Source organism: Hyperolius riggenbachi, chromosome 2 (assembly GCF_040937935.1).
Source record: "Hyperolius riggenbachi isolate aHypRig1 chromosome 2, aHypRig1.pri, whole genome shotgun sequence".
Classification (NCBI taxonomy): Eukaryota; Metazoa; Chordata; class Amphibia; order Anura; family Hyperoliidae; genus Hyperolius; species Hyperolius riggenbachi.
Genome location: NC_090647.1, coordinates 437335581 through 437348581, shown reverse-complemented (window position 1 = coordinate 437348581; position 13001 = coordinate 437335581). Strand labels below are relative to the sequence as shown.

The following is a 13001-nucleotide window of genomic DNA, read 5'->3' as shown; positions in this document are numbered from 1 at the left end:
ATAGCAGCTATGCCCAGCCTTTCCGGTGGAAACCAGTCCAAGTTTCCGAACTTAAAATCTTTTTGGCCCTTCTCCTTCACTTGGGACTAATGAAACAGAATGTATTGCGGACGTATTGGTCTACGAACCCAGTACATCATGTTCCCTTGTACCCTGCTGCCATGTCCAGGACACGATTTGAGTCCATCCTGCGCTTCCTGCACTTCAATGACGACAAAACCTGTCATAAAAAGGACCACCCTGCTTATGACCGGCTCCACAAAATTCGGCCCCTCGTAGACCACCTGTCATCAAAATTTGCAGATGCTTATACCCCTGAACAGTCATTTTGAGGCATTTGGTTTCCAGATTAATCAGTTTTGGGCCCCTAAAATGCCAGGGCAGTATAGGAACCCCACAAATGACCCCATTTTAGAAAGAAGACACCCCAAGGTATTCTGTTAGGACTATGGTGAGTTCATAGAAGATTTTATTTTTTTGTCACAAGTTAGCGGAAAGTGACACTTTGAAAAAAAAACAATACAAATCAATTTCCGCTAACTTGTGACAAAAAAAATCTTCTATGAACTCACCGTACTCCTAACGGAATACCTTGGGGTGTCTTCTTTCTAAAATGGGGTCATTTGTGGGGTTCCTATACTGCCCTGGCATTTTAGGGGCCCTAAACCGTGAGGAGTAGTCTGGAAACCAAATGCCGCAAAATGACCCTTGAAATCCTAAAGGTACTCATTGGACTTTGGGCCCCTTAGCGCAGTTAGGGTGCAAAAAAGTGCCACACATGTGGTATTGCCGTACTCTGGAGAAGTAGTATAATGTATTTTGGGGTGTATTTTTACACATACCCATCCTGGGTGGGAGAAATATCTCTGGAAATGGACAATTGTGTGTAAACAAAAATCAAGATTGTCATTTACAGAGATATTTCTCCCACCCAGCATGGGTATGTGTAAAAATACACCCCAAAACACATTATACTACTTCTCCTGAGTACGGTAAAACCACGTGTGGCACTTTTTTGCAGCCTAACTGCGCTAAGGGGACCAAAGTCCAACGAGCACCTTTAGGCTTTACAGGGGTGCTTACAAATTAGCACCCCCAAAAATCCGAGGACAGTAAACACACCCCACAAATGACCCCATTTTGGAAAGTAGACACTTCAAGGTATTCAGAGAGGGGCATGGTGAGTCCGTGGCAGATTTCATTTTTTTTTTTGTCACAAGTTAGCAGAAATGGAAACTTTTTTTTTTTTTTTTGTCTTGTCACAAACTGTCATTTTCCGCTAACTTGTGACAAAAAATAATTTCTATGAACTCACTATGCCTCTCAGTGAATACTTTGGAATGTCTTCTTTCCAAAATGGGGTCATTTGGGGGGGTATTTATACTATCCTGGAATTCTAGCCCCTCATGAAACATGACAGGTGGTCAGAAAAGTCAGAGATGCTTCAAAATGGGAAAATTCACTTTTTGCACCATAGTTTGTAAACGCTATAACTTTTACCCAAACCAATAAATATAGGCTGAATGTTTTTTGTTTTTTTTATCAAAAACATGTTTGTCCACATTTTTTGTGCTGCATGTATACAGAAATGTTACTTTATTTGAAAAATGTCAGCATAGAAAGTTAAAAAAATCATTTTTTTGGCAAAATTAATGTCTTTTTTGATGAATATAATAAAAAGTAAAAATCGCAGCAGCAATCAAATAGCACCAAAAGAAAGCTTTATTAGTGACAAGAAAAGGAGCCAAAATTAATTTAGGTGGTAGGTTGTATAAGCGAGCAAAAAACCGTGAAAGCTGCAGTGGTCTGAATGGAAAAAAAGGGTCTGGTCCTTAAGGGGGGTAAAGCCTGCGGTCCTCAAGTGGTTAAAGCAGACCTGAGCTCTTGCACAGGCGAGAAGGAAAAACGCACAGAAATCCACCCTATGTGCACCTTGTGTATATTTATAGAGAACAGCCTGTCTAATTCACCCGTCTCAGCAAGTAAGTTAACCCTTTCTGTGCTCCCAGGGTACCAGGAAGTAACCACACTGCAGCATCTCTGCAGTGGCTCTTTAAGCTTAACAAGGAAATGTTTTTCTGTAAGGGAAGGCACTAGGCAGAATCTCAGGAATTTTCCCCATAGCACATAGTGGAAAACACATATGCGATTCTGCCTAGTGTGTTTCTACCCTAAAGGTTATTATGCTGTTGCTTATCTTTTTACAGCAGAGCGGAAGTTCTGAGGTTCAGGTCTGCTTTAAAGAGACTCCGTAACAAAAATTGCATCCTGTTTTTTTATCATCCTACAAGTTCCAAAAGCTATTCTAATGTGTTCTGGCTTACTGCAGCACTTTGTACTATCACAGTCTCTGTAATAAATCAATGTATCTTTCCCTTGTCAGACTTGTCAGCCTGTGTCTGGAAGGCTGCCAAGTTCTTCAGTGTTGTGGTTCTGCTATGCACTCCCCCCTCAGGGGGGAAAGAAACACACAAATGATCTCTTGAGATTCAAAAGGAATGCTGTATACAGCCTGCTTGTGTATGGATGTATTTTCTATGTGTGGACATACTGTACATCAACCTACTTCCTGTTTTGGTGGCCATTTTGTTTGTTTATAAACAAACTTTTAAAAACTGTTTTTAACCACTTTTAATGCGGCGGGGAGCGGTGAAATTGTGACAGAGGGTAATAGATGTCCCCTAACGCACTGGTATGTTTACTTTTGTGCGATTTTAACAATACAGATTCTCTTTAAAGACCCATGTGTTCATCACTACTTACCTGCCATCTTCATAACTCCATCCCTCTCCCTTGGATTTTCACTCCATCCCCTTATGGCTATGTTCCAGTGGACTGCCAGGCAAATGGTATTGTTTTAAAAGGAAATAAGTATGGCAGTCTCCTTATCCCTCTCACATCAGGTGTCCTTTAGGAATTAAAAAAACAGAAAAAAAATAATTTTTAGAAGTGTGATTTCTGCACTGATCTTTATTGTGATATTGATTTGTCATTAAAACACAGTGATGCATTGACACTCTGCATATGACCTCTTTTCTGCACTTTAGGGCCTTTGATTGGTTTACTTTTGCCACCGTGACCCATCACAATGCACCTTTCAAAGGTGTGACATGTCTGAACAGTCTCTGTATAACAAATTGACATTTACAGCTCACTTGCTATATATTCTTACCCTAGCAAACAATTTAAAAGGATTCTTAGACTTGGTTTCAAAATGTTCAAAAATGTTTATTTTTCCTCATCCCTTCTGAACTTTCTTTTGAAGTTATATTGTGTACTTATATTTATTGTAGCTGCTTCAGACTCTTAGTACCTGTAGTATATATTGAAACTTAGATTAAACATGGTTGTCTTTATTCAACTCTGGCAATGTTCAGTCATCTGGTTCTATGGTGCCTTGCCAATTTATTCCTCCCTCAGTGTTTTTCCTGCTTTGTTGCTTTACAACTGGTAATTGAAATTGTTTATGTGCAGTTAAGAACTGTTTTTTGATTTGCAGATGGAGAAGGATATGTGGAGGATGGAAGAGAGATTTTTGATGATGACCTGGGAGAAGATACGCATGTGGGTAAAGGTATGTTCTAGTCAAATACTAACCGTTCTCATCCTGTAACTTTACTCTAAGAATTTGTTGTGTTTGTTTATACAGTGGTTTACAAAAGTATTCGGCCCCCTTGAGGTTTTCCACATTTTGTCATGTTACTGCCACAAATATGAATCAATTTTATTGGAATTCCATGTGAAGACCAATACAAAGTGGTGTACATGTGAGAAGTGGTACGAAAATCGTACATGATTACAATTTTTTTTTTACAAATAAATAACTGCAAAGTGGGGTGTGTGTAATTATTCAGCCCCCTGAGTCAATACTTTGTAGAACCACCTTTTGCTGCAATTACAGCTGCCAGTCTTTTAGGGTATGTCTCTACCAGCTTTGCACATCTAGAGACTGAAATCCTTGCCCATTCTTCTTTGCAAAACAGCTCCAGCTCAGTCACATTAGATAGACCGCATTTTGTGAACAGCCGTTTTCAGATCTTGCCACGGAATCTCGATTGGATTTAGATCTGGACTCTGGCTGGGCCATTTTAACACATGGATATTTTTTGTTTTAAACCATTCCATTGTTGCCCTGGCTTTGTTTAGGGTCGTTGTCCTGCTGGAAGGTGAACCTCCGCCCCAGTCTCAAGTCTTTTGCAGTCTCCAAGAAGTTCTCTTTCAAGATTACCCTGTATTTGGCTCCATCCATCTTCCCATCAACTCTGACCAGCTTCCCTGTCCCTGCTGAAGAGAAGCGCCCCCAGAGCATAATGCTGCCACCAACATATTTGACAGTGGGTATGGTGTGTTCTGAGTGATGTGCAGTGTTAGTTTTCCGCCACACATAGCGTTTTAAATTTTGGCCAAAAAGTTCCATTTTGATCTCATCTGACCAGAGCCCCTTCTTCCACATGTTTGCTGTGTCCCCCACATGGCTTGTGGCAAACTGCAAATGTGACTTCTTATGCTTTTCTGTTAACAATGGCTTTCTTCTTGCCACCCTTCCATAAAGGCCAACTTTGTGCAGTGCACGACTATTAGTTGTCCAATGGACAAATTCCCCCACCTGAGCTGTAGATCTCTACAGCTCGTCCAGAGTCATGGGCCTCTTGACTGCATTTCTGATCAGCGCTCTCCTTGTTCGGCCTGTAAGTTTAGGTGGACGGCCTTGTCTTGGTAGGTTTATAGTTGTGTCGTACTCCTTCCATTTCTGAATGATCGCTTGAACAGTGCTCCGTGGGATGTTCAAGGCTTGGAAAATATTTTTGTAGCCTACGACTGCTTTAAATTTCTCAATAACTTTTTTCCTGACCTGTCTGGTGTGTTCTTTGGACTTCATGGTGTTGTTGCTCCCAATATTCTCTTAGACAACCTCTGAGGCCGTCACAGAGCAGCTGTATTTGTACTGACATTAGATTACACACAGGTGCACTCTGTTTAGTCATTAGCACTCATCGGGCAATGTCTATGGGCAACTGACTGCACTCAGACCAAAGGAAGCTGAATAATTACGCACACCCCACTTTGAAGTTATTGATTTGCAAAAAATTTTTGGAATCGTGCTTGATTTTCTTTCCACTTCTCACATGTACACCACTTTGTATTGGTCTTTCAATAAAATTCCAATAAAATTGATTCATGTTTGTGGCAGTAATGTGACAAAATGTGGAACACTGCAAGGGGGCTGAATACTTTTGCAAACAACTGTAGATCTAACATTGCTTTCCTTTCATGGATAAGAAATTGTATAGAAGGAAATTTACATTCTCTGTCTCTTCTGGTAGGGAAAGGTGCTAAGGGAGCAGCTAAAGAGAAATCAAATGTGAAAAAGTCTGTTGTGTCCAAACCAAACAACATCAAGTCCATGTTTATGGCCAGTGCTGGGAAGAAAACCACGGATGTAAGTCATTTTAGACTGTTCTACCTGCTTTGAAGTTACTGTTAATTGTTTTTGTGTATAGGTTTGCTTTCTGGACCTAGAATGTTTCTGGCATCATGTGGGCCTTTTGGTAGCCTGCTGAGGGAGTGGTATATTTACCGTATTTTTCGCCATATAAGACACTCTTGAATATGACGCACCCAAGTTTAGAGGGCAAAAACTACGGGAATAAAACATACTAAACCTGGTGCGTCCATATTCCAGGAGCCTCTTGTACAGGTTATCCCCCAAATGGTGCCCTCCTCTGTCCCCCATGTCTACCCATGTGTCGTCCTATCTCCTTCTGTGTGCCCATGTGTCTTCCTGTGTGTCCCTTCTCCCCCATGTGGCCTGTGTGCCACGTCTCCCCATGTGTCATTCCCCCCGTGCCTTCGCTCTCCCGCTCTTATCTCCTCCCGCTATCCCTGTTGTATATCCCCCCCCCCCCCCTTAGTGTCTGCAGCTTCAGCGGCTTACCAGATACATGCCGCTGCGAGGACTGCAGACACCCGGCTTCTCCATATGCTTCCTCTACTGCGCAGCTACTGATGACGCAGTCAGTATAAGCCGCCCAGTAGACAGCATTTGGAGAAGCCGGGTGTGTGCAGCCTTCGCAGCGGCATGTATCTGGTAAGCCTCAGACACTGAGGGGGGAAGGATATACAACGGGATAGTGGAGACACGTGGTGGGGACCAGGGGAGACGCACACATAGAGGGGGCAAGGAGATGATTAATGGGGGAAAGCTGAGACATGGGGGGGGGGAGGCACAGTGAGTACACACAGGCAGGGATTCCCCAATGACGGCGGGTCGGCGGTTCATATCGGTGGGTGTTTGCAAGTTGGGGATGCCTTCGCCGCATAAGACGCAGGCACTTTCTCCCCATTTTTTGGGGAGAAAATGTGCATCTTATACAGCGGAAAATATGGTAATGATCTGAGTGTGTATATCTATATGTTGTAGAAAGAACACTGTACTTTCAGATCCGAGATAAAACCGAACACTACATCTACATTTTTAGTGTCTTATCATTATTGAACTGATGTCAGCAGAAGTGGGGGCAAATATCATCTAAAATGCGCTAGCTTTGTATCGATTTTATACAATTCACAGATTTGTGGATGTTGCTCCTTTTTTTCCAGGCCAGTTTTACATATATTTTTTGCTTTGCAGTGGGGATGCAATGCTCCTGCCACCTCCCACCGCAACGCAAAAAAATGACAAACATATGACCAGGCGGCGGAGTGCGCCGAGAGGGTCATATGCATAGCGCCATCCCCGCTCAGTGACATACTCCCTGCTGGGCATCCCTCACTGAGATTCCTGTGACGCACCGTGCTTCCGTCATTTGTTATGTCCGTCACCCATAGACTTGCTTTACCCCAAGCACCGTGCCTTAAGTGCGTTGCTTGCGGTAATGCACTGTTGCCCTTGCGTCAGCTTGGATACTTCCAGCTCACCACAAGGGACTGCAATAAGTGGGAAAGTCTACGTAGACTTTCATTGCTTTTTCTGCCCATAGCGGCAAACTAGGGTAATGCAGCACAGGAATTACCTGCTATTATAAAAGGGGTTTCAGGCTTGATTAAAAAGGGTTTTTGATCAATGTATGTATCAGAACTGGATTGAGGGTCCTAAATTTTTAGTAGGTTTTTTTTGTTCATTTTGCCATTATCTAATCTGTTAATAAAATGGGTAATTGAAATTCCCTACTGAGGTCTCCCTAATCCCCTGCATCAAAACTGAGAGAACGTTTCCTATGCGGGAAATAGAAGATGGTTTATGCGCTGATGCAAATTTTGTTTACATTTTTGCAGCTTAGAATTGAGTCAGTGGAAATTGTCAAATACTGCATTTCATTGGTTCAGTTCCAAACTGCATAAAATATGCATCAACTCACAATTATTAGTAAACATCCTCGCTTTGGGACAGAGCAATAAAGAACCAACCTTTCCCAGCCTAATGCAAAAAGGCATTGAGGCCTCGTTCACATTGCGTTCCGTTTGCGTGTCCGTCCGCATTGGGCGGTTTGACGCGTATATTTTTTTCGATTCCCGGCGCTTGGGTGGGCGATACGGTTTTCTAAGCGGTTTTTTTTTCCAGAGCGGTTTTGTAATGCATTCCCTGATGCAAGTGAGGAAGTAAACTTTGACCCATAAAAGAATAAATACAAGGTATTTTATTCTTAAAAAACGCTAGCGGAATCACCTTAATGCGTGTTTTTGTACGTGTTGGCTGATTTTCCTATACCTTCCATTGAGGCAGTATCGCCCCGAAAATGGTACACGCACTGCTTTCCTAGCCGCACAGCGCACGACCCGTGCTGATATGAATTTTCTCGTAGACATTCATTGTCCATGCAGTCGGGGGGGCATTTTTAAAACCGCAGGCGGGCGAAAAAAAGCCAAAAACGCCCGCAGTGTGAACAAGCCCTCAGTGTTTCTCCGATAGCGTTTGGGATTGTTTCCCTCACTTCCTGGCAAGGCTATCTTAACCCAGTTGGCCTGAAGGTGGCCACATTGTTCCCTGCTATGTTCTGAATTTAAAATAAATTACTTTTTTTTTAACCTTTTAATTAGCTTAAGTGATGAAGCTTTTTAACTTTTTTTTCTTATTTTTTTTTTTTAGAAGTCTGTGGACCTGTCAAAAGATGATTTATTGGGTGATTTATTACAAGATTTAAAATCCCAGGTAAGTTTCAGAAACAGAACAATAATCTTTCTTGTGTGTTGGTCATGTGACATCCATGACCATAATCCTCTTACTGAGCTCCGCCTACAGCCCTGCTGCTTGCAAGTCTGAAACTTATGACATGTCAGAGACTGAGGAATGAAGTAATGCACTGTAGTATAGTATTGTACAACATGAATGCTAGTCACTAGAGCAGGGATTTTCAACTCCAGTCCTCAAGGGCGGAGGTCCTCACACATTATTGGCACAGCTCAAATTAATGGGACTGAATTTGGAAAGGTGTGGTTCATAAAGTAGAACACCTTTCTCAGCCCATACTAAACAGTGGCTTGGATCGGGCCCTCGAAGACTTGAGTTCGTCACCTGCAAACTAGAGTGTGAAGTTTGCCTGGCCAGGACACTATCTGCATGCAAGTTGTATGTTTTCTCAACATCTGTGTGGGCCTCCTTCCAGCTCTCTTGTTTATATACTATGGTGGGGAAAGCAGATTACGAGTATGTTAGGGTTATTTTTTTTGAGGGACAGTTTGTTATATGAAGTCACTCTGTAAAGCACTCCAGAATATGTCATCATTAAATGCTGCTTTTTATTTATTTTTTGTTAAACATCTCTTTTCTAAAATAGACTTGCCATAGAGAATGTGGGCAATATTGTGGTGAAGACAACTGCACTGGGGAATTTGCTTTTCAAATTGAAAATTTAACTACTTCACCCCGAAGCGGTCTTTAACCTAACGGACAAGAGCGATTTTTCACCTTTCCATGCTCATCCCTTTTATTTGCCAATAGCTTAAGCACTACTAATCACAATGAGATGATTTATATATTGTTTTTTTTCACCACCAATTAGGCTTTTTGGAGTTGGTATTTGTTTTCAGGAATTACTTCATTTTCTATGCATTTTAAAGGGAAAAACGAGGAAAAAATACTTTCTCCAATTTCATCCCCTATAGTTTTAATAAAAACACTGCTACTGTACATAAAACCCACACATTTTATCTGCCTATTTGTCCTAGTTATCACAACATTTTAATTATGTCTCTAGTACAAAGTATGGTGACAATATAATATTTTTTCTATGGTGTTTTTTTTCCCTCACTAATCTCACGTGCACACACACGCGGGAGTGTCCACGCGCACAGCGGCAGCATCACTGCTTGACTTATAAAAACGTTTTTATAAGTCTGGTCATTTTTATAAGTCTGGTTGTCATTAAGTGGTTAAATATGATCGTTTTACTGTGATCCTCATCAAGAGTGTTTTAAATGCAAACAAACACAGAGCATTTATATTGCGCTTTTCTCCTGGCAGACTCAAAGCGCCAGAGCTGCAGTCACTAGGACGCACTCTATAGGCAGTAGCAGTGTTAGGGAGACTTGCCCAAGGTCTCCTACTGAATAGGTGCTGGCTTACAGCCAGAGCCAAGATTTGAACCCAGGTCTCCTGTGTCAGAGGCAGAGCCCTTACCCATTACACTATCCAGCCACTGCAGCATTTGTGTCTTTTTATGTTAAATACATTTTTCACATCGAGAAAGTAGCATTTTGGTTTGCTTGTTAGGTTTGCTGTTAGATTTGTTAGAAATGTATTATTTACTACAGACATGGTTTTTACAAGAGACCGTTTGCTAGAGACGCGAATGTTTTGTGAGTAATTGTATTTATAATGGTTTTGTTATGCAGCCTACACAGATAACACCACCACCAGTAATGACGCTAAAGAAGAAGCGCCCTGCTGGAGCACCTCTCAACCCGTTTTCTGTACCTACTACACCTCCAGTCTCCAAGGTAATACCACCAACTTGCATCTATATTTCCTCTATTTCTCCAAGTGGATCACTGATTAAATGAAATGATATACCCCCTGCACCTGCCATCTGCACCCAGAGGTTTGGCACCACGTCATTTTATGGAAGGCTAGCTCCCGGTTTTCCCTAGTTGCCTGGTATTGGGGAGTCAGCTGTGCAGTGAAAGTTTAAAAACTGGTTGGTAAAACATTTTGACGTTCATATATTTTGGAACAGAGTTGAAAGGTAAGCATCATTTTAAATTTAGCTACTAGGATAGATGCAGCATTGGGGGTTTAAGTGTTAAACGTTTCAATTACACCCTTGTTATCTCTGGTATACTTTTTGTTTAAATCTTTTTAGGTTTCATCTGCAAGTGTCAGGAAAGTGCTTCCTGTTGTCAAACCGCAAAATGCACAAAGTTCTGCTCCCAAGATTGCCCGCAGTTCATCTTCAATGAAGGTGGAGGTTAAAGAAGAGCCTGACACAGCAATGGCAATTGCTAAAAGTGAACGTGAGAATAAAGTAGAAGAAACATCTACAGGTAGTTGGTTCACTGCATGAAATCAAGATATGATTATATATATATATATATATTACACTGCCTGAATAGGAACTCCACTACAAACTGCATAAAACCTAACAGAGTTGCTAATTACCACATGCAGTAATTTGTTCAAAAACCCGACCAGAATTGAGGCCATTGTGTGTCACTATCTAACATATTTTGTAGACCATGAGATGCTCCGGACCATGACGCACCTAGGTTTAGAGGACAAAAACCAGGGTAAAAAAAATATCAAGAAAACTAAACCTGGTGCGTCCATGGTATAGGGGCATCTTGTGGATCTTCTCCCCTCAATCTCCCTAATTATTTCTCCCTTGTGTCTCTTCTGTCCCCCGGTGTCTCTTGACCAATCTCTGGCAGGTCATTGGCCAGTCACTCATTCGAGCAAGTAATTGAGTGTCTTATTGTGGTAGCACAATGGGATGGACTGCCTACTCCTAATAGTCGCTCCATGCTATTGTGCTACAATGAAAAGACACCAGCCTAAGATTCCACAGTGTCTCACGCTAGGTGAGTGGCCTCCTCCCTTAACCTGCAGGTGCCACTCTCCTGGAAGAAGACTTATAAAAATCCTTCTTAGACTCACACAGAGGGCATTTCTGGGAATCTTCCAGGGCAGGCTTCTGTTGCGGTTTCTTGAAAGTGGGTTACTTTACTTATTTTTCATTCCCTTTGGCATTATAAATTCCCTCCATCATTCACAGTAATCCTCTGGGTGCACCTGTTCTGGAAGTGAGTTTACTAAGTCTTAACATGGATTTTATTAGCTTTTTCAGACTGCAAAACCTAATTTATATTGTAAAGAGGACCTGTAAAGAATGAGTGACAGACTATGAATAGGCTGACTGTACAAAATTATTATTATTATTATTATTTAGTATTTATATTGTGCTGACATCTTCCGCAGCGCTATGCAGAGTATATACAGTCTTGTCACTTAACTGTCCCTCAGAGGGTCTCACAATCTAATCCCTACCATAGTCAATATGTATAGTGTATGTATCATAATCTAGGGACGATTTAGAGGGAATCCAATTAACTTATCTGTATTTTTTTGGGATGTGGGAGGGAACCCACACAGACACAGGGAGAACATACAAACTCCTTGAAGATTTTCCATGGGTGGGGTTCAAACCAGTGACTCAGCACTGCAAGGTGAGAGCGCTAACCACTGCGCCACCGTGCTGCCTGTACAACATCCTAGGTGATCTGATCTGTGAAGACCATGTGTGTATTCTGTTTCTTTGCTTTGCGGTTTCAGAGGAAGATCAAGGAATGCTTGAGTTTGATGATGGAGATTTTGATGAACCAATGGAGGAAGAGGTTGTTGATGTGAAACCTAGCAGTGGCACTTCTGTGAAAAGGGAATCCCATTTTAAGGAAGTGACTAAAGAGGCAGATGAGAAGGCTTACATGTAAGTTGTGGAATTATGCTAATGTATCCAGAAATCGCAGCACCTACTGCAAAAAAAAAAAAAGCTTACTGCCTCCCCAACCCCCACAAGAGAGCTTAATAATGGCAATGTTGAAGGAGAACTGTAGAGAGCAGTGTACGGAGGCTGCCATATTTGTTTCCATTTAAGCAATACCAGTTACCTGGCTATCCCGCGAATCCTCTGCCTCTAATACTCTCAGCTATAAGCCCTGAACAAGCATACAGCAGATCAGGTGTTTCTGACAATTTTGACAGATATGACAAGATTAGCTGCATGCTTGTTTCTGTTGTGATTCAGACACTTCTTCAGCCAAATAGACCAGCAGGGCTGCCAGGCAACTGTATTGCTTAAAAGGAAATAAATATGGCAGCCCCCATATACTTCTCACTACAGTTCTCCTTTAAAGTAATACTAAAGCAAACCTGAAAAAAAAAAAGTTACTTACTCGCCTATGGAGAGGGAAGGTTCTGAATCCCATAGAGCTTTCCTGGGCCTCTTTTTTTGCCCTCTGTCCACTGCTGTACTGACATGAAAGTTATTCAACCAATTAGTGGATTAGACCTTTTGGAGTCCTCGTGAAGACTTTGGAAGTACTCTCACCCCAATGACATAGCTAAGATGCTTTGGGCCCCAGTGCAAGTTTTTACATTGGACTCCCCAAGCATTCTATACTTAACAATCAGAAAACCAATTAAGCAAACCTGCCAAGGACATCCACAGTGTAAGAGGTGTAAGCAGAGGAGGAAAATAGTTTGATTACCATTATTCAAAGCATATGTAGAAGTGATCATTACCAGCATAGCACCATTGAAGAGCTAATACTGTGGTTGAGGGGGTGGGCCCCTCTGGTTCAAAGGCCCTGGTGTGGTTGCAACCTCTGCATACCCCCTATTACTTCCAAAGACAAGCGGGTCTGTACTGCGCTCGTGCATGCATAGTATGGATGCCGAGGACTCCCGAAGGAGTGGACTTTCACGGGGGCCAGCGGTGGACTGAAGGCATGGTGAGAGGACCAGGAAGGCTCTATGGCAGTGTTTCTCAAACCTGTCCACGTGAATCCCC

At 42.0% G+C, this 13001-nt stretch overlaps 1 protein-coding gene across 1 annotated transcript in view; it reads left to right on the top strand.

Annotated features, from left to right (window-relative positions):
* The window catches only part of POLA1 (DNA polymerase alpha 1, catalytic subunit), a 463756-nt gene that overhangs the window by 24517 nt on the left and 426238 nt on the right, over positions 1–13001 (top strand). Inside the window, 6 exon segments of the mRNA XM_068269965.1 lie at positions 3500–3574; positions 5325–5440; positions 8087–8149; positions 9832–9936; positions 10299–10479; positions 11765–11918. Of these exon segments, the coding sequence (XP_068126066.1) occupies positions 3500–3574; positions 5325–5440; positions 8087–8149; positions 9832–9936; positions 10299–10479; positions 11765–11918 (694 nt within the window).